This window comes from Doryrhamphus excisus, linkage group LG15 (genome assembly GCF_037039965.1).
Source record: "Doryrhamphus excisus strain RoL-2023G ecotype Guam linkage group LG15, RoL_Dexc_Guam_v1.1, whole genome shotgun sequence".
Classification (NCBI taxonomy): Eukaryota; Metazoa; Chordata; class Actinopteri; order Syngnathiformes; family Syngnathidae; genus Doryrhamphus; species Doryrhamphus excisus.
This window is the reverse complement of record NC_136371.1, coordinates 16,424,570-16,445,036: the sequence shown is the minus strand read 5'-3', so window position 1 is coordinate 16,445,036 and position 20,467 is coordinate 16,424,570. Positions and strand designations below refer to the sequence as shown.

The 20,467-nt window shown below is 39.5% G+C and overlaps 2 protein-coding genes and 19 non-coding genes across 32 annotated transcripts in view; 20 read left to right on the top strand and 1 right to left on the bottom strand.

Moving 5' to 3' along the window:
* The window catches only part of atp7b (ATPase copper transporting beta), a 205,825-nt gene that overhangs the window by 41,221 nt on the left and 144,137 nt on the right, over positions 1 to 20,467 (top strand). The window lies entirely within an intron of this gene.
* On the top strand, positions 390 to 462 carry trnaq-uug (transfer RNA glutamine (anticodon UUG)). The gene has a single exon. It is a non-coding gene; the product is annotated as a tRNA-Arg (tRNA).
* On the top strand, positions 843 to 915 carry trnar-ucg (transfer RNA arginine (anticodon UCG)). The gene has a single exon. It is a non-coding gene; the product is annotated as a tRNA-Arg (tRNA).
* Positions 1,530 to 1,602, top strand: trnar-ucg (transfer RNA arginine (anticodon UCG)). Its single transcript has one exon. It is a non-coding gene; the product is annotated as a tRNA-Arg (tRNA).
* trnar-ucg (transfer RNA arginine (anticodon UCG)) lies at positions 1,828 to 1,900 on the top strand. Its single transcript has one exon. It is a non-coding gene; the product is annotated as a tRNA-Arg (tRNA).
* Positions 2,941 to 3,013, top strand: trnar-ucg (transfer RNA arginine (anticodon UCG)). Its single transcript has one exon. It is a non-coding gene; the product is annotated as a tRNA-Arg (tRNA).
* trnar-ucg (transfer RNA arginine (anticodon UCG)) lies at positions 3,240 to 3,312 on the top strand. The gene has a single exon. It is a non-coding gene; the product is annotated as a tRNA-Arg (tRNA).
* On the top strand, positions 4,019 to 4,091 carry trnar-ucg (transfer RNA arginine (anticodon UCG)). Its single transcript has one exon. It is a non-coding gene; the product is annotated as a tRNA-Arg (tRNA).
* trnar-ucg (transfer RNA arginine (anticodon UCG)) lies at positions 4,319 to 4,391 on the top strand. The gene has a single exon. It is a non-coding gene; the product is annotated as a tRNA-Arg (tRNA).
* trnar-ucg (transfer RNA arginine (anticodon UCG)) lies at positions 5,029 to 5,101 on the top strand. The gene has a single exon. It is a non-coding gene; the product is annotated as a tRNA-Arg (tRNA).
* On the top strand, positions 5,321 to 5,393 carry trnar-ucg (transfer RNA arginine (anticodon UCG)). The gene has a single exon. It is a non-coding gene; the product is annotated as a tRNA-Arg (tRNA).
* Positions 5,612 to 5,684, top strand: trnar-ucg (transfer RNA arginine (anticodon UCG)). Its single transcript has one exon. It is a non-coding gene; the product is annotated as a tRNA-Arg (tRNA).
* trnar-ucg (transfer RNA arginine (anticodon UCG)) lies at positions 6,065 to 6,137 on the top strand. Its single transcript has one exon. It is a non-coding gene; the product is annotated as a tRNA-Arg (tRNA).
* Positions 7,898 to 7,970, top strand: trnar-ucg (transfer RNA arginine (anticodon UCG)). Its single transcript has one exon. It is a non-coding gene; the product is annotated as a tRNA-Arg (tRNA).
* trnar-ucg (transfer RNA arginine (anticodon UCG)) lies at positions 8,658 to 8,730 on the top strand. Its single transcript has one exon. It is a non-coding gene; the product is annotated as a tRNA-Arg (tRNA).
* trnar-ucg (transfer RNA arginine (anticodon UCG)) lies at positions 9,417 to 9,489 on the top strand. Its single transcript has one exon. It is a non-coding gene; the product is annotated as a tRNA-Arg (tRNA).
* On the top strand, positions 10,176 to 10,248 carry trnar-ucg (transfer RNA arginine (anticodon UCG)). The gene has a single exon. It is a non-coding gene; the product is annotated as a tRNA-Arg (tRNA).
* On the top strand, positions 10,477 to 10,549 carry trnar-ucg (transfer RNA arginine (anticodon UCG)). Its single transcript has one exon. It is a non-coding gene; the product is annotated as a tRNA-Arg (tRNA).
* trnar-ucg (transfer RNA arginine (anticodon UCG)) lies at positions 10,782 to 10,854 on the top strand. Its single transcript has one exon. It is a non-coding gene; the product is annotated as a tRNA-Arg (tRNA).
* trnar-ucg (transfer RNA arginine (anticodon UCG)) lies at positions 11,081 to 11,153 on the top strand. The gene has a single exon. It is a non-coding gene; the product is annotated as a tRNA-Arg (tRNA).
* Positions 16,521 to 20,467, bottom strand: part of LOC131104132 (poly(rC)-binding protein 3-like) — a 30,898-nt gene continuing 26,951 nt past the window's right edge. For 9 of the 12 annotated variants that reach the window (XM_058050965.2, XM_058050969.2, XM_058050971.2 and 6 more), the window contains 2 exons: positions 20,003 to 20,172; positions 16,521 to 17,718 (listed from right to left, as the gene is read on the bottom strand). In XM_058050965.2, the coding sequence (XP_057906948.1) occupies positions 17,664 to 17,718; positions 20,003 to 20,172 (225 nt within the window). In that variant the 3' untranslated portion in view covers positions 16,521 to 17,663. Of the gene's footprint in view, positions 17,719 to 20,002; positions 20,173 to 20,467 lie in introns of those variants that run through there. The other 3 variants (XM_058050975.2, XM_058050973.2, XM_058050974.2) reach the window with 1 other exon arrangement.

Here is a 20,467-nt window from a genome sequence, read left to right as displayed (position 1 = left end):
GGAGAATGGAGATTCTGGGTTGCAAATGGAAGCAAAGCTTTTGACTCGGAACAACAAGCAGACAAGAAAGAGTGCTTGATAACACCATGTGTCCTCAAGGCCTAATAGATAAGGCGTCTGACTTCGGATTAGAAGATTGAGGGTTCGAGTCCCTTCGTGGTTGTGTTTAAGACCATCAGATTTTTAGAATTAAGGTGAGGATCTCCAAGTAGAGCTGTTCCTCCTTCACATGGAGAGGTTAGCCTCTTGGCTCATTTGTAAAATGTTACGAAGCTGATGTTAGCATTGCTAGCATGCTAATACTGGCACCGTAGCATTGTCATGGTTGTGTTTTTGAAGAGCGTCTGATCAGAAAAAAAGGAAATCAACTTGTGAAACCTCTGGCAGAGGACCACATGGCCTAATGGATAAGGCGTCTGACTTCGGATCAGAAGATTGAGGGTTCGAGTCCCTTCGTGGTTGTGTTTCTTTAATAGCACAAAAACTTTGGGGGGTTTTGGGACCCTCGAAAGGTTTGTAGAATGAATCTATCTGTGAACTCGTCTTCAGAGTTCTTCATTTGTATGTGTGACACTTATGAGGTTCTCATTGGGAGTGACCAGGATGGATAGGATCAGGAATGCGTACATCAGAGGGACTTTACATGTCTGTAAATGTGCTTGCATGTGGTCATCATGGAACTTGACCTTAGTTTGTAAAATGCTACGAGGCTAATGTTAGCATTGTGAGCATGCTAACATTGGCATAGTAGCATGGTTTATTTAAGAGTGTCTGATTTTCAGAATCCCTTGTATCCTCAGTCAAGAAAAAAAGGAAATCAACCTGTGAAACCTCTGTCAGAGGACCACGTGGCCTAAGGGATAAGGCGTCTGACTTCGGATCAGAAGATTGAGGGTTCGAGTCCCTTCGTGGTTGCGTTTAAGAACATCTGATTTTTAGAATCAAGGTGAGGATCTCTGAGTAGAGCTCTTCCTCCTTCACATGGAGAGGTTAGCCTCCTCTTAATTGGCTCATTTGTAAAATGCTACAAGGTTGATGTTAGCATTGTTAGCATGCTAACATTGGCACAGTGGCATGGTCATGGTTGTGTTTTTGAAGAGCATCTGAATGGAAAAAAAGGAAATCAACTTGAGTTCTTCATTTGTATGTGAGACATGTGTGACACTTATTAGGTTCTTAGGGTTCGAGTCCCTTCATGGTTGAGTTTCCTTAATAGCATTTGTTGAGGTGATGATGTATAAAAATGTGCTTGCACATGGTCATCATGGAACTTGACCTTTATTAAAGGACTGCATGGCCAAATGGCAAAGGCATCATGAAAAATGGAAGACTCTTAGTTAGTATGCTAATTTGTAAGATGCTATGAGGCTAATGTTAGCATTGTTAGCATGCTAACATTGGCATGGTAGCATGGTCATGGTTGTATTTTTGAAGAGTGTCTGATTTTCAGAATCCCTCGTATCGTCCACTGATATTAGCATTGCTAGAATGATAATCAACTAAATCAACTTGTGAAATCTCTGGCAGAGGACCACGTGGCCTAATGGATAAGGCGTCTGACTTCGGATCAGAAGATTGAGGGTTCGAGTCCCTTCGTGGTTGTGTTTAAGAGCATCTGATTTTTACAATCAAAATGAGGATGTCCGAGTAGAGCGGTTCCTCCTTCACATGGAGAGGTTAGCCTCTTGGCTCATTTGTAAAATGCTACGATGCTGATGTTAGCATTGTTAGCATGCTAACATTGGCACAGTAGCATTGTCATGGTTGTGTTTTTTGTGTTTTCTGGATCGAAAAAAAGGAAATCAACCTGTGAAACCTCTGGCAGAGGACCACGTGGCCTAATGGATAAGGCGTCTGACTTCGGATCAGAAGATTGAGGGTTCGAGTCCCTTCGTGGTTGTGTTTAAGAGCATCTGATTTTTAGAATCAAGGTGATCTCCGAGTAGAGCTCTTCCTCTTTCACATGGAGAGGTTAGCGTCCTTTTAGTATGCTCATTTGCAAAATGCTACAAGGCCGATATTAGCATTGCTAGCATGCTAACATTGGCACAGTAGCATGGTCATGGTTGTGTTTTTGAAGAGCGTCTGAAAAAAAGGAAATCAACTTGTGAAACCTCTGGCAGAGGACTACGTGGCCTAATGGATAAGGCGTCTGACTTTGGACTTCGGATCAGAAGATTGAGGGTTTGAGTCCCTTCGTGGTTGAGTTTCTTTAATAGCACAAAAACTACTTTGGGGGGTTTTGGGACCCTCAAAAAGTTTGAAAAGGATGAATCTATCTGTGAACTCGTCTTCAGAGTTCTTCATTTGTATGTGAGACATGTGTGACACTTATGAGGTTCTCATTGGGAGTGACCAGGATGGATAGGATCAGGAACGAGTACATTAGAGGGACATTGCATGTCTTGTACATGTCTGTAAATGTGCATCATGGAACTTGACCTGAGTATGCTGATTTGTAAAATGCTACGAGGCTAATGTTAGCATTGTGAGCATGCTAACATTGGCATAGTAGCATGGTCATGGTTGTGTTTATTTAAGAGTGTCTGATTTTCAGAATCCCTCGTATCCTCAGTCAAGCAAAAAAGGGAATCAACTTGTGAACCTTATAGCAGAGGACCGAGTTCTTCATTTGTATGTGAGACATGTGTGACACTAATGAGGTTCTCATTGGGAGTGACCAGGATGGATAGGATCAGGAACGCGTACATCAGAGGGACATTACATGTCTTGTACATGTCTGTAAATGTGCTTGCATGTGGTCATCATGGAACTTGACCATAGTATGCTAATTTGTAAAATGCTACGAGGCTAATGTTAGCATTGTGAGCATGCTAACATTGGCATAGTAGCATGGTCATGGTTGTGTCTGATTTTCAGAATCCCTTGTATCCTCAGTCATGCAAAAAAGGAAATCAACCTCGGAAACCTGTGCCGGAGGACCACGTGGCCTAATGGATAAGGCGTCTGACTTCGGATCAGAAGATTGAGGGTTCGAGTCCCTTCGTGGTTGTGTTTAAGAGCATCAGATTTTTAGAATCAGGGTGAGGATCTCCAAGTAGAGCTGTTCCTCCTTCACATGGAGAGGTTAGGCTCTTGGCTCATTTGTAAAATGCTACAACACTGATGTTAGCATTGCTAGCATGCTAACATTGGCACACTAGCATGTTCATGGTTGTGTTTTTGAAGAGTGTCTGATCAGAAAAAACTGAAATCAACTTGTGAAACCTCTGTCAGAGGACCACGTGGCCTAATGGATAAGGCGTCTGACTTCGGATCAGAAGATTGAGGGTTCGAGTCCCTTCGTGGTTGAGTTTCTTTAATAGCACAAAAACTACTTTGGGGGGGTTTTGGGACCCTCAAAAAGTTTGTAGAATGAATCTACCTGTGAACTCGTCTTCAGTTCTTCATTTGTATGTGAGACATGTGTGACACTTATGAGGTTCTCATTGGGAGTGACCAGGATGGATAGGATCAGGAATGAGTACATCAGAGGGACATTACATGTCTTGTACATGTCTGTAAATGTGCATCATGGAACTTGACCTTAGTATGCTAATTTGTAAAATGCTACGAGGCTAATGTTAGCATTGTGAGCATGCTAACATTGGCATAGTAGCATGGTCATGGTTGTGTCTGATTTTCAGAATCCCTCGTATCCTCAGTCAAGCAAAAAAGGGAATCAACTTGTGAACCTTATAGCAGAGGACCGAGTTCTTCATTTGTATGTGAGACATGTGTGACACTAATGAGGTTCTCATTGGGAGTGACCAGGATGGATAGGATCAGGAACGCGTACATCAGAGGGACATTACATGTCTTGTACATGTCTGTAAATGTGCTTGCATGTGGTCATCATGGAACTTGACCATAGTATGCTAATTTGTAAAATGCTACGAGGCTACTGTTAGCATTGTGAGCATGCTAACATTGGCATAGTAGCATGGTCATGGTTGTGTCTGATTTTCAGAATCCCTTGTATCCTCAGTCAAGCAAAAAAGGAAATCAACCAGAGGAGGACCACGTGGCCTAATGGATAAGGCGTCTGACTTCGGATCAGAAGATTGAGGGTTCGAGTCCCTTCGTGGTTGTGTTTAAGAGCATCAGATTTTTAGAATCAGGGTGAGGATCTCCAAGTAGAGCCGTTCCTCCTTCACATGGAGAGGTTAGCCTCTTGGCTCATTTGTAAAATGCTACAACACTGATGTTAGCATTGCTAGCATGCTAACATTGGCACAGTAGCATTTTTCATGGTTGTGTTTTCAAAGAGCGTCTGATCAGAAAAAAAGGAAATCAACTTGTGAAACCTCTGCCAGAGGACCACGTGGCCTAATGGATAAGGCGTCTGACTTCGGATCAGAAGATTGAGGGTTCGAGTCCCTTCGTGGTTGCGTTTAAGAGCATCTAGTTTTTAGAATCAAGGTGAGGATCTCTGAGTAGAGCTCTTCCTCCTTCACATGGAGAGGTTAGCCTCCTCTTAATTGGCTCATTTGTAAAATGCTACAAGGTTGATGTTAGCATTGTTAGCATGCTAACATTGGCACAGTGGCACAGTGGTTCGAGTCCCTTCGTGGTTGTGTTTCTTTAATAGCACAAAACGTACTTTGAGGGGTTTTGGGACCCTCGAAAGGTTTGTAGAATGAATCTATCTGTGAACTCGTCTTCAGAGTTCTTCATTTGTATGTGAGACATGTGTGACACTTATGAGGTTCTCATTGGGAGTGACCAGGATGGATAGGATCAGGAATGCGTACATCAGAGGGACTTTACATGTCAGTAGGGTTTGAGTCCCTTCGTGGTTGTGTTTAAGAGCATCTGATTTTTAGAATCAGGGTGAGGATCTCTGAGTAGAGCTCTTCCTCCTTCACATGGAGAGGTTAGCCTCTTGGCTCGTTTGTAAAATGCTACGACGCTTATGTTAGCATTGCTAGCATGCTAATACTGGCACCGTAGCATTGTCATGGCTGTGTTTTTGAAGAGCGTCTGATCAGAAAAAAAAGAAATCAACTTGTGAAACCTCTGTCAGAGGACCACGTGGCCTAATGGATAAGGCGTCTGACTTCGGATCAGAAGATTGAGGGTTCGAGTCCCTTCGTGGTTGTGTTTAAGAGCATCTGGTTTTTAGACTCCAAGTAGAGCTGTTCCTCCTTCACATGGAGAGGTTAGCCTCCTCTTCATTGGCTCATTTGTAAAATGCTACAAGGTTGATGTTAGCATTGCTAGCATGCTAACATTGGTACAGTAGCATGGTCATGTTTGTGTTTTTGAAGAGCGTCTGATCAGAAAAAAAGCAAATCAAACTGTGAAGCTCCTAGCAGAGGACCACGTGGCCTAATGGATAAGGCGTCTGACTTCGGATCAGAAGATTGAGGGTTCGAGTCCCTTCGTGGTTGTGTTTAAGAACATCTGATTTTTAGAATTAAGGTGAGGATCTCTGAGTAGAGCGGTTCCTCCATCACATGGAGAGGTTAGCCTCTAGGCTCATTTGTAAAATGTTACGAAGCTGATGTTAGCATTGCTAGCATGCTAATACTGGCATTGTCATGGTTGTGTTTTTGAAGAGCATCTGATCAGAAAAAAAGGAAATCAACTTGTGAAAGCTCTGGCAGAGGACCACGTGGCCTAATGGATAAGGCGTCTGACTTCGGATCAGAAGATTGAGGGTTCGAGTCCCTTCGTGGTTGAGTTTCTTTAATAGCACAAATACTACTTTGGGGGGTTTTGGGACCCTCAAAAGGTTTGTAGAAGGAATCTACCTGTGAACTCGTCTTCAGAGTTCTTCATTTGTATTTGAGACATGTGTGACACTTATGAGGTTCTCATTGGGAGTGACCAAGATGGATAGGATCAGGAATGAGTACATCAGAGGGACATTACATGTCTGTAAATGTGCTCGCATGTGGTCATCATGGACCTTGACCTTAGTAGATTTTTTTTTAAAATGCTATGAGGCTAATGTTAGCATTGTGAGCATGCTAACATTGGCATAGTAGCATGGTCATGGTTGTGTTTATTTAGGAGTTTATTTTGGAGTGTCTGATTTAGCCAACTACCTCTTGCAGTGGACCACGTGGCCTAATGGATAAGGCGTCTGACTTCGGATCAGAAGATTGAGGGTTCGAGTCCCTTCGTGGTTGTTTTTAAGAGCATCTGATTTTTAGAATCAGGGTGAGGATCTCCGAGTAGAACTGTTCCTCCTTCACATGGAGAGGTTAGCCGACTATTAGTATGCTAATTTGTGAAATGCTACGAGGCTGATGTTAGCATTGCTAGCATGGAGAATGGAGATTCTGGGTTGCAAATGGAAGCAAAGCTTTTGACTCGGAACAACAAGCAGACAAGAAAGAGTGCTTGATGACACCATGTGTCCTCAAGGACACTTTCACTTCAGGGGTGTCCAAACTTTTGCCAGTCAGAGAGTAAATATATATTTTTTTAAAAGCCTTGGAATAAGTGAAAAGGCGTAATATTAGTACGTCCTTGGCTTTTATCCATTTCTGCTGCTGTTTTTATTTAATATTCAAACTTTCTTCTTCAATAATCTTTGTACATTTCCTTTCTGTAATATTATGACTCTTTTCCCATAATATTTTGACTTTCAGAAATTATTAACAGAAAAACAAGTGGTATGCTAACAAGAAAAAAGGTTACAATTTTATGTTCATGAGCAATATGTTCTTGGCAATATTAAAGAAAAAATACTCCTAAAAAATGTGTACTATTGTGTGAAACAAAACTAAATAAAGTTGTAATTGTAATTTACAAGAGGAAACTTGAAATAGATGGAAATTAAAAAAAAAGTTAATGTGACTTAATTGCAGCGGCCCAATGAATGCGTCGCTCAGACGTAATACCCTTTTGAAAAACTTTAAAACATTATTTTAAAGTCATATTGGGACATGTTTGTATATTTGTATGTACATCTTTGAGTATTAAGTTGCTATGTGAGGCGTTTACTGCTTTCAAAAATTAGCGAGAACATGCAAACTCCACACAGAGATGGCAGAGAGTGGAATTGAACTCGGGTCTCCTAGCTGTGAGGCCTGCGCGCTAACCACTCGACCACCGTGCGGCAGAAAATGATGAATAAATGTAATTTTTTTAAAAATGATATCGGATAATTCCTGGTTGGAAATCACTGCTGTCCAGTTTGTGTGTGAGCGGTGAAGAACAAATAGTTGTTGTTCGATGCCAAGCGTCGGCCCCACAGTACACATCACAAGTGGAGATATACAAAAGTGACGTCTGCGCCTGTTCGAATCCCAGCCCGTGTTTAAATGTCAAAGATCACTAAAGATACTGAGGAGGAAAAATGCATAATGGGAATTTAAATGGCGGAAAAGATCTTTTATGTCTCCTTTGTCCCGATATTCTTTTCTTAGAAATGTCATCTGATTCTAATTTGCTGTCTCGTCCGCATTTACGTCCACCGAAGTCTACGCTGGTAAAGATGACGAGTGGCCAACCATGTAAACATGCTAATGTTAACATTGTTAGCATGGTAACATTAGTATATTAGCATTTTTATATTTTCATGGGGAGACACATGCATATGCGCCACTATCATTAACTAATCTTAGCATGCTAATATTAGTTGGGGACATTTTTTTGTCATTTTCATGGGCAGACACTTATGAGGTTCTTATTGGGAGTGACCAGGATGGATAGGATCAGGAACGAGTACATTAGAGGGACGTTACAGACGTGTTGTACATGTCTGTAAATGTGCTTTCATGTGATCATCATGGAACTTGACCTTAGTATGCTAATTTGTAAAATGCTACGAGGCTAATGTTAGCATTGGGAGCATGCTAACATTGATATTGTAGCATGGTCATGGTTGTGTTTTTGAAGAGTGGATGATTTTCAGAATCCCTCTTATTGCACCCTGGCCGAGGGCCATGTGGCCTAATGGATAAGGCGTCTGACTTCGGATCAGAAGATTGAGGGTTCGAGTCCCTTCGTGGTTGTGTTTAAGCGCAGCTAATTTTTAGAATCAATGTGAGGACATCGAGTAGAGCCGTTCCTCCTTCACATGGAGAGGTTAGCCAACTATTAGTATGCTCATTTGTAAAATGCTGTGAGGCTGATGTTAGCATTGCTAGCATGCTAACATTGGCATCGTAGCATCGGTTGTGCTAGAAATGTCATCTGATTCTAATTTGCTGTCTCGTCCGCATTTACGTCCACCGAAGTCTACGCTGGTAAAGATGACGAGTGGCCAACCATGTAAACATGCTAATGTTAACATTGTTAGCATGGTAACATTAGTATATTAGCATTTTTATATTTTCATGGGGAGACACATGTATATGCGCCACTATCATTAACTAATCTTAGCATGCTAATATTAGTTGGGGACATTTTTTTGTCATTTTCATGGGCAGACACTTATGAGGTTCTTATTGGGAGTGACCAGGATGGATAGGATCAGGAACGAGTACATTAGAGGGACGTTACAGACGTGTTGTACATGTCTGTAAATGTGCTTTCATGTGATCATCATGGAACTTGACCTTAGTATGCTAATTTGTAAAATGCTACGAGGCTAATGTTAGCATTGGGAGCATGCTAACATTGATATTGTAGCATGGTCATGGTTGTGTTTTTGAAGAGTGGATGATTTTCAGAATCCCTCTTATTGCACCCTGGCCGAGGGCCATGTGGCCTAATGGATAAGGCGTCTGACTTCGGATCAGAAGATTGAGGGTTCGAGTCCCTTCGTGGTTGTGTTTAAGCGCAGCTAATTTTTAGAATCAATGTGAGGACATCGAGTAGAGCCGTTCCTCCTTCACATGGAGAGGTTAGCCAACTATTAGTATGCTCATTTGTAAAATGCTGTGAGGCTGATGTTAGCATTGCTAGCATGCTAACATTGGCATCGTAGCATCGGTTGTGCTAGAAATGTCATCTGATTCTAATTTGCTGTCTCGTCCGCATTTACGTCCACCGAAGTCTACGCTGGTAAAGACGACGAGTGGCCAACCATGTAAACATGCTAATGTTAACATTGTTAGCATGGTAACATTAGTATATTAGCATTTTTATATTTTCATGGGGAGACACATGTATATGCGCCACTATCATTAACTAATCTTAGCATGCTAATATTAGTTGGGGACTTTTTTTGTCATTTTCATGGGTAGACACTTATGAGGTTCTTATTGGGAGTGACCAGGATGGATAGGATCAGGAACGAGTACATTAGAGGGACGTTACAGACGTGTTGTACATGTCTGTAAATGTGCTTGCATGTGATCATCATGGAACTTGACCTTAGTATGCTAATTTGTAAAATGCTACGAGGCTAATGTTAGCATTGGGAGCATGCTAACATTGATATTGTAGCATGGTCATGGTTGTGTTTTTGAAGAGTGGATGATTTTCAGAATCCCTCTTATTGCACCCTGGCAGAGGACCATGTGGCCTAATGGATAAGGCGTCGGACTTCGAATCAGAAGATTGAGGGTTCGAGTCCCTTCGTGGTTGTGTTTAAGCGCAGCTAATTTTTAGAATCAGTGTGAGGACATCGAGTAGAGCCGTTCCTCCTTCACATGGAGAGGTTAGCCAACTATTAGTATGCTCATTTGTAAAATGCTGTGAGGCTGATGTTAGCATTGCTAGCATGCTAACATTGGCATCGTAGCATCGGTTGTGCTAGAAATGTCATCTGATTCTAATTTGCTGTCTCGTCCGCATTTACGTCCACCGAAGTCTACGCTGGTAAAGATGACGAGTGGCCAACCATGTAAACATGCTAATGTTAACATTGTTAGCATGGTAACATTAGTATATTAGCATTTTTATATTTTCATGGGGAGACACATGTATATGCGCCACTATCATTAACTAATCTTAGCATGCTAATATTAGTTGGGGACTTTTTTTGTCATTTTCATGGGTAGACGCTTATGAGGTTCTTATTGGGAGTGACCAGGATGGATAGGATCAGGAATGATTACATTAGAGGGACGTTACAGACGTGTTGTACATGTCTGTAAATGTGCTTTCATGTGATCATCATGGAACTTGACCTTAGTATGCTAATTTGTAAAATGCTACGAGGCTAATGTTAGCATTGGGAGCATGCTAACATTGATATTGTAGCATGGTCATGGTTGTGTTTTTGAAGAGTGGATGATTTTCAGAATCCCTCTTATTGCACCCTGGCAGAGGACCATGTGGCCTAATGGATAAGGCGTCTGACTTCGGATCAGAAGATTGAGGGTTCGAGTCCCTTCGTGGTTGTGTTTAAGAGCGTCTGACTTTTAGAATCAGGGTGAGGATCTCCGAGTAGGCCTGTTCCTCCTTCACATGGAGAGGTTAGCCTCCTGTTAGTATGCTAATTTGTAAACTGTTGCGAGGCTATTAGCATTGCTAGCATGCTTACATTGGCATGGTTGTGTTTATTTCAGACTGTCTGAATTTCTATGAAAAAGCAAAAAAAGAAATCAACCTGTGAAACCTCTAGCAGAGGACCACGTGGCCTAATGGATAAGGCGTCTGACTTCGGATCAGAAGATTGAGGGTTCGAGTCCCTTCGTGGTTGTGTTTAAGAGCATCTGCTTTTTAGAATCAGGGTGAGGATCTCCGAGTAGAGGTCTTCCTCCTTCACATGGAGAGGTTAGCCTCCTGTTAGTATGCTCATTTGTAAAATGCTCCGAGGCTGATGTTAGCATTGTTAGCATGCTAACATTGGCAGAGTAGTATGGTCATGGTTGTTTTTAACAAGCGTCTAATCAGAAAAAAAAGGAAATCAACTTTTGCAACCTTTGGCAGAGGACCACGTGGCCTAATGGATAAGGCGTCTGACTTCGGATCAGAAGATTGAGGGTTCGAGTCCCTTCGTGGTTGTGTTTAAGAGCATCTGCTTTTTAGAATGAGGGTAAGGATCTCTGAGTAGAGCTCTTCCTCCTTCACATGGAGAGCTTAGCCTCCTATTAGTATGCTCGTTTTTAAAAAGCTCTGAGGCTGATGTTAGCATTGTTAGCATGCTAACATTGGCATAGTAGCGTGGTCATGGTTGTGTTATTGAAGAGTGTCTGATTTTCAGAATCCCTCATATGTTCCCCCGGCAGAGGACCACGTGGCCTAATGGATAAGGCGTCTGACTTCGGATCAGAAGATTGAGGGTTCGAGTCCTTTCGTGGTTGTGTTTAAGAGCATCTGATTTTTAGAATCAGGGTGAGGATCTTTGAGTAGAGCCCTTCCTCTTTCACATGGAGAGGTTAGCCTTCTGTTAGTATGCTCATTTATAAAATGCTGCAAGATGTTAGCATTGCTAGCATGCTAACATTGGCATAGTAGCATGGTTGTGTTTATTTAAGAGTGTCTGATTTTCAGAATCCCTCGTATCGCCACATATTTTGCGCAATGTTAGCATGCTGTATTCTTTAAGTAATTGAATGTAAATGAATGTAAATATGTAGATATTATATTTATGGTGTAAATCACAATATGGGGGTAACCATAGTGTGGAGGAATGTGCTTTTCTAGCTTTTGTGTTGACTCTCAAATGCACCACAAAGGTTAGCATTGGACCTGAGCCACCCGACACAAATGTATTTACACTGTGTGTCCCTGAATGCATCTTCCTGCTGCATCTCATACGCTGGCCGTTCAATCTAAATGTACTGGTGTTGCAATTACCAGTCATTAATGGTCTCTCAAGGTACCCCCCCCCCCAACTTGGCCTTCATGCATTGTTTCACTGCTAATCACTCATCGGTCCTTGAACGTTCCCCTCGCTCTCAGACCAAATTGTGGGATTCTATAAAAGGAACTTTCGCTAATTACTCATTTAGGCGTAAGGCACTTTGCAATTAGTCTATTCTTTACATACAAATTAGAATTCCGTTCACAATCATCCCAAATTGTCCAACAAGAATTTATCGGCCACACCTGCAGCTGATTGGTGGGACAGCGAGGCGTCGATACTTCTACTGATTGCCGACTGCTGCTTGATTTTTCCTTTTTCGCACTCGAGTGGTCCAAGCAAAGAACAAGGTCGACAACAAAGACTAAATATTACTAGAAGAAAGTCGATTTTATGAAAATGAATGGAAAATTTCACCAGAATAGAAAATAGATATTGTATATAATAATGTTGTGATATTATTTGGAAAATTAATTGAAAAAATAACAGATTTTTTTTTGAATTTTACTAGAATACAGTCCAAATATTAAAATGAAAAACCATAATCTTATGGGAATAAACTACTTTAGTAGCATAGAGGTGAAATATTAAAGAAAAACAATTAAAAATTGATTGAAAAAAGGCAAAACATACGAGAAAAAAAAGTTATTTTACTACGAGAACAAAGTTGTACATTTACGAGACAAAAGTAATAGTAAAAAAGTTGGAAATTTGTGATTTTTTCCCGCCTTAAATTATTAATTACACTATTATTTTATTTAATATTCCAATTTTTTTCTTGTAAATTGTAACTAAATTGTAACTGAAAATAGCAATTGTATATAATAATGTTGTGATATTATTTGGAAAATTAATTGAAAAATTAACAGAATTTTTATTTTATTTTATTTTACTAGAATACAGTCCAAATATTAAAATTAAAAAGCCATAATCTTACGGGAATAAACTACTTTAGTAGCATAGAGGTGAAATATTAAAGAAAAACAATTAAAAATTGATTGAAAAAAGGCAAAACATACGAGAAAAAAAAGTTATTTTACTACGAGAACAAAGTTGTACATTTACGAGACAAAAGTAATAGTAAAAAAGTTGGAAATTTGTGATTTTTTCCCGCCTTAAATTATTAATTACACTATTATTTTATTTAATATTCCAATTTTTTTCTTGTAAATTGTAACTAATTTGTAACTGAAAATAGCAATTGTATATAATAATGTTGTGATATTAGTTGGAAAATTTATTGAAAAAAATAACAGTTTTTTATTTTTATTTTTTACTAGAATACAGTCCAAATATTAAAATGAAAAACCATAATCTTATGGGAATAAACTACTTTAGTAGCATAGAGGTGAAATATTAAAGAAAAACAATAAAAAATTGATTGAAAAAATACGAGAATAAAGTTGGAACTTTTTGAGAAAAAAAGTAATAAATTTATGACAAAAATTTTGAAAATCTACAAGAATAAAGTTGTGAATTCAGGAGAAAGAAGTGAAAACATTTTAATATTACAACAATAAAGTAAATGTATGAGAATAAAGTTGTTTCTCTGTATTTCTCGTACGTTTACAACAAAAAAGTTGGAAATTTGTGATTTTTTTCCCCTTAAATTATTAATTTTATGAATTAATTTTACTATTAAAATTATGATTACTATTATTTTAGCAATAATTAATAATAATATTTTTTCTTGTAAATTGTAACTTCATTCTTGTTAACGTTTAACTTTTTTCATAAATTTATGTATTTTTTACTTGTACATTTATGCTTGGTATTTCTTTATACTTGTAAATTTTTCCAAGTATAAAGTTTTTCATAAATTCATAAATTAAAAATTTAAACTTTTTTGTCATATTAGGACTTTATCCTCGAAACATTATTACTTTTTAAAAAAAATTAAGTATTACAAAAGATTATACAAAAGGCGCTTGCAGTACTCGCCTAATCCTGAGGGGCGCTCGTGAGCTGATAACACAGCAGATCAACAGTGCAAGTCACAGAAAGAAAAACTGAAACTTTATTAGTTTTTTTTTATACTTACCAACACTTTGAAATGAAACATGTGTACGTACTCACAACTAATATAGATCTGCACAGAGCAAATAAATCAAAAAGAGTTACAAACTTCCATTACCCCCCCCCCAAAAAAACTGCAATACACACAACCCAAAAGCTGAAAAATCAAACCTGCTGCCAAATGTAAAATAATATTTTTTGTTATATTCTGTAAGCTAAGACTAATCAACAAAAAAACCAACATAATAAATAATTGCACATTGCACCCTATTATTGCATTATTTGCGTCAGTCATATACATAAATGTAAATAAATACAGTTTTCAAACACATCATTGTACATGAATATTAATACCAGCACAATATTCCCGCTTTGCCATGAGACCGTACATGGAAAAATAATTGATCCACACGAGCGTCTTATGTGCATATTTCCGAAAAAGAACCGCAGCTTTGTTTTTTTTTTTTTTTGGACATTCTATTCAACTCCAATCATTGAAAAAAAAACAAAAAAAAAACGCAAAACGCTTTCACCGGTCATTATTATTGCAGAACGGCCGCCGGCCATCGCCGCTTCGAAGGCCGAGTGCGCTGTTGCCGTGTTGTCGGACGGTGGATCATGTGACTTGGACGGTAACATTCAACAGCTGTTTGTGTACATGGACGCGGAAATCGAGTCGATCATCCTTGCCTCCGTCTCACATCGGCGCTGAATATCGCTGGAGTCGACTGATGGAGGAACAAAAACGGGCGGCCGCCAGAAAAGCAGTGGAGAAGGAACCATCAAGTAATATAATAATAATAATAATAATAATAAAATAAATAAAAAATAATAATAATGTGAGTGTGAATGGTTGTTTGTCTATATGTGCCCTGTGATTGGCTGGTGACCAGTCGAGGGTGTGCCCCGTCTCTCGCCCCAATACAGCTAGGATAGGCTCCAGCACCCCTCGTGAGGATAAGCGGTAGAAAATGAATGAATAATAATAATAATTAAAAAAAAAATAATAATAATGACCAGTCCAGGGTGTGCCCCGCCTCTCGCCCCAAGACAGCTGGGATAGGCTCCAGCACCCCCCGCAACCCTTGTGAGGATAAGCGGTAGAAAATGAATGAATTAATGAATAATAATAATAATTAAAAAAATAATAAAATAATGACCAGTCCGGGGTGTGCCCCGCCTCTTGCCCCAAGACAGCTGGGATAGGCTCCAGCAACCCCCGCGACCCTCGTGAGGATAAGCAGTAGAAAATGAATGAATGAATAATAATAATTAAAAAAATAATAATAATAATGACCAATCCAGGGTGTGCCCCGCCTCTCGCCGCAAGACAGCTGGGATAGGCTCCAGCAACCCCCGCAACCCTTGTGAGGATAAGCGGTAGAAAATGAATGAATTAATGAATAATAATAATTAAAAATAATAATAAAATAATGACCAGTCCAGGGTGTACCCCGCCTCTCGCCGCAAGACAGCTAGGATAGGCTCCAGCACCCCCGCGATTCTAGTGAGGATAAGCGGTAGAAAATGAATGAATGAAAAATAATAATAATAATAATAATGACCAGTCCAGGGTGTGCCCCACCTCTCGCCGCAAGACAGCTGGGATAGGCTCCAGCAACCCCCGCAACCCTTGTGAGGATAAGCGGTAGAAAATGAATGAATTAATGAATAATAATAATAATTTTAAAAATAATAAAATAATGACCAGTCCAGGGTGTGCCCCGCCTCTCGCCCCAAGACAGCTGGGATAGGCTCCAGCACCCCCGCGATTCTAGTGAGGATAAGCGGTAGAAAATGAATGAATGAAAAATAATAATAATAATAATAATGACCAGTCCAGGGTGTACCCCGCCTCTTGCCCGAAGACAGCTGGGATAGGCTCCAGCACCCCTGCAACCCTTGTGAGGAAAAGCGGTAGAACATGAATAATAATAATAATAATAATAATAATAATAATAATAATAATAATAATAATAATAATAATAATAATAATAATAATAATAATAATGACCAGTCCAGGGTGTACCCCGCCTCTCGCCCGAAGACAGCTGGGATAGGCTCCAGAACCCCCCGCGACCCTCGTGAGGATAAGTGGTAGAAAATGAATGAATGAAAAATAATAATAATAATAATCATAATAATAATATGAGCAATGAAGTTGCCATAGAAAGACATTCAAACTTAAAGCGTCGACTGAACAATGAAAGAAACAAACAATCATGAGTGGCCACGCCCGCCCTGAACATTCCTTGCCCCCCCCCCCCGCCCCCCCCCTCAAACACCTCTTTTGGCGGGAAAATTCCCCTTCTTTTTCTTTTTTTTTTTGTTTCTTTTTGCCAGCGCTAAAAGGTTTTCGGACCAAACCCAAGGCCACCAATCAGACTCAGTCCAGGGTATCGGATCTTGGGATCTTCTATTGCATGAGTGCGGCGTAGTCTGACAAAATTGTCACAATAAAAGTCCTTATACAAAAACAAATACAGTACAAATCATAAACAATCATTTCAATAAGCCAGTTTATGAAATAGCCTCTAATCGCATTCATGCACGTACACGCTAGTCACGCTAGTCACGCTAGTCATGGGAGGAGACTGCAGGGGGGGTGGCAGGCTGGGGGTGTCGGGTTCCACGTGGGCGGCCGGAATCAAGCTGAAAAACATGAGCGGGGAAAAAAGCAGGAGCACGGAAATATCGTAACATGTTAAGGTCCACCGAACGGGTTCTGTTCAAATACACGACGATACGACACTTAACACATGCAATATAATAAGAATATAAATATCGGGGTACAACACCAAAAGGGAGGTTCCAGGAGTGATACCATTGGCTAAAAAGGGGTCCTGTATTGTATTTTTTTTTTTTACTTTTTCTTGGACTAAATTCTCCCTTTTTCTAAGACGGTATTATAAAAGTTTGTCTACATCCCACCACACTCTGCCCACAGCATCACCGAGCGGTAACGAATGCAAGTAACTACAGTAAAGTCTCATTGTATCGATATCGGTTAAAACGAATTACTACTTATTACGATACTATTTTCATTTCCTGGCAAATTTCTAGTCTTTTATGATATAATTAGCTCTGTTAGTACGATACCTGGTTATTATGATAATCCGGTTACTACGATGCCCTTTTCGGCTCCCGCCAGCCAATTTGGTCTGCTTATATCGATACAAAAGCAGCTTAAATCAATCTTTGCTTAAGGATTTCAATACCAAAAAAGAACACGGCGAACGGCTGCTTCCAGTCAACTTTATTTTTCACACTTCCACCACCAGAGTGCAGCACACACAGCGGAAAACACCCGTCCCTCGCGCCTACCCCTCCGGGTGGCAACACCTTCCCTATCGATAGTTCCGGGGTGAATTATGTTCCGGGGTGAATTATGTCCCGGTAACCGATCACTACAGCGTAAGTTTATTTTTATTTACTGTAGTACAAAATGTATTGTAGTACAAAAGCATGCTAGATACGCAATCCATGAACTCAAGGAGAAAATTACATGCCATATCAAAGTTCCGCCCACTTTTAATGCAGTTCGGCGCAGGATCGGATATATGGATAGTCCGGTTATATCGGTATTTTTTCCGACTCCCGAGAATATCGATATAACGAGACTTTACTGTACGTTCTACAAGATGAAGTTCGATGTTTGATTTCTTATAAATGTTCTATGACGCAGCACTGACAGAGAAACGCATCGAAAGAAAAAAAAAAAAAACGCAACACAAGTTTTTGCTAATAAACATTCAACATGCTTTAACAGTTCTCTAAAACAAAAAGCTAATAAACAGAGATTTTCTTCTTTTTTTCTGCGACTAAAATGGGAATTTAAATGGCTCTCAGAAATCCGAGTCAGCTTCGGCCCTCAATGGTGCGTGGACAGGAACCAGAACGGCCGATGCGCAGGATTTTCGGAGAGCCAGAGTCTGGAGGGCATCGTCAGTCGTTTAGGAAGGGCCAAAGATGGAAGAGCCAGCCAGGGACCTCAGGATGTGGTCATGGAGGACGGGTCGTTCCACATGGCCGCCACATCGCGAAACCTGGACAATAGAGATGGTGACTCGGAAATGTAAAAGAGACTCCAGCATCCACAACAAAGGGGTGTCCAAAGTGCGGCCCGTCTAAAAATAGACTAAGAAAAGCACTCAGGGAGCGCAGCCCTCTGCCAAGTGCCATAGTGGTCGCATATTGTGATTTACACCCTACATATTAGCCCGACATTCATTTCATCTACAAATTTAGTTTGCTAGTATTAACATGCTAAAGTTAGCATGCTAACACCTAGCATAACACCTAAATGTTGATGTGTCTACCAATGAAAACTGTTACTATGCTAATGGTAAAACGTTAGGAATGCTAATATGCTAAAGTTAGCATGCTAACACTTAGCATAATAGTGGTAATTGTTTATATAAATGTCTAACTGTGAAAATGGATCATAATGTTACTTTGCTAAAGTTAGCATGCTAAGTGTTTATTTACTATATACGTATGTCTAGCTATGATAATCACTAAAAATGCCACTATGCTAACGTTCAAATGCTACCAATGATAAGATTAGCATGATAACACCAAGCATGATAGTGCTAAATGTTGATGTGTCTACCAATGAAAACGGCTACTATGCTAATGTTAAAATGCTAGGAATGCTAACATGCTAAAGTTAGCATGCTATAATAGTGGTAATTGTTTATATAAATGTCTAACTGTGAAAATGGATCATAAGGTTACTTTGTTAAAGTTAGCATGCTAAGTGTTTATGTATTGTATATGTCTAGCTATGATAATCACTAAAAATGCCACTATGCTAACGTTCCAATGCTACCAATGCTAAGGTTAACATGATAACACCAAGCATGATAGTGCTAAACGTTGATGTGTCTACCAATGAAAACGGCTACTATGCTAATGTTAAAAATGCTAAAGTTAGCATGCTAACACCTAGCACAATAATGATAATTGTTTATATAAATGTCTAACAGTGAAAATGGATCATAATGTTACTTTGCTACAGTTAGCATACCAATTGTTTATATACTGTATGTGTCTAGCTATGATAATCACTAAAAACGTTAATGTTCGAATGCTACCAATGCTAAGGTTAACATGATAACACCAATCATGATAGGGCTAAATGTTGATGTGTCTACCAATGAAAACTGCTACTATGCTTATGTTAAAATGCTAGGAATGCTAACATGCTAAAGTTATCATGCTAACACCTAGCATCATAGTGGTAATTGTTTATATAAATGTCTAACTGAAAATGGATCATAATGTTACTTTGCTCAAGTTAGCATGCTAAGTGTTTACATACTGTATGTGTCTAGCTATGATAATCACTAAAAATGGCACTATGTTAACGTTCGAATGCTACCAATGCTAAGGTTAACATAATGACACCAATCATGATAGTGCTAAATGTTGATGTGTCTACCAATGAAAACTGCTACTATGCTAATGTTAAAATGCAAGGATTGCTAACATGCTAAAGTTAGCATGCTAACACCTAGCATAATAGTGGTAATTGTTTATATAAATGTCTAACTGTGAAAATGGATCATAATGTTACTTTGCTCAAGTTAGCATGCTAAGTGTTTATATACTGTATGTGTCTAGCTATGATAATCACTAAAAATGGCACTATGTTAACGTTCGAATGCTACCAATGCTAAGGTTAATATAATGACACCAATCATGATAGTGCTAAATGTTGATGTGTCTACCAATGAAAACTGCTACTATGCTAATGTTAAAATGCAAGGATTGCTAACATGCTAAAGTTAGCATGCTAACACCTAGCATAATAGTGGTAATTGTTTATATAAATGTCTAACTGTGAAAATGGATCATAATGTTACTTTACTAAAGTTAGCATGCTAAGTGTTTATATTGTATACTGTATGTGTCTAGCTATGATAATCACTAAAAATGCCACTATGTTAACGTTCCAATGCTACCAATGCTAAGGTTAACATGATAACACCAATCATGATAGTGCTAAATGTTGATGTGTCTACCAATGAAAACTGCTACTATGCGAATGTTAAAATGCTCGGAATGCTAACATGCTAATGTTAGCAGCTAACACTTAGCGTGATAATGCTAAGTGTTTATAGATGTATCTACCCATGAAAATAGCTAAAATTGCCAGTATGCTGTGAGCATACTAGTATTGTTAACATGCTAATGTTAGCATGCTAACAATGATTGTGCAATGTATCGGGAAGGCTATAAGTCCTAATTTTGACTATTAGCATGTAATTTGTATGTAAACGGGAAGACACGGGCCACTTGAGGTTGACACAAAGCTAAAGCGCTGACCTTGCGTTGATGAGGTATTGGGCCAGGCTGATGTTGGCGGGGGTCCCTGTGATGGTGATCTGGCGTTCCGATGACCCTTCCATGGCGTTAGCAATTTTGATCTGTGCCCCAGACATCTGACGGATCTCGTTGATTTTGGTTCCCTGGCGTCCAATTATGCAGCCTATTAGCTGGGAAGAGAATGGGGGCGGGAATTAGGACAGCCGCAGCGCCCCCCCCCAAACGCCGCTCATGTTGAACTTATTTTGCACCAGCAGGCAGCAGCAGCCTCACAACCTCAAAGCTAAAGCCTTTAACGTTCGAATGCTACCAATGCTAAGGTTAGCATGCTAACACCTAGCATAATAGTGGTAATTGTTTATATAAATGACTAACTGTGAAAATTGATCATAATGTTACTTTGCTAAAGTTAGCATGCTAAGTGTTTATATACTGTATGTGTCTAGCTATGATAATCACTAAAAA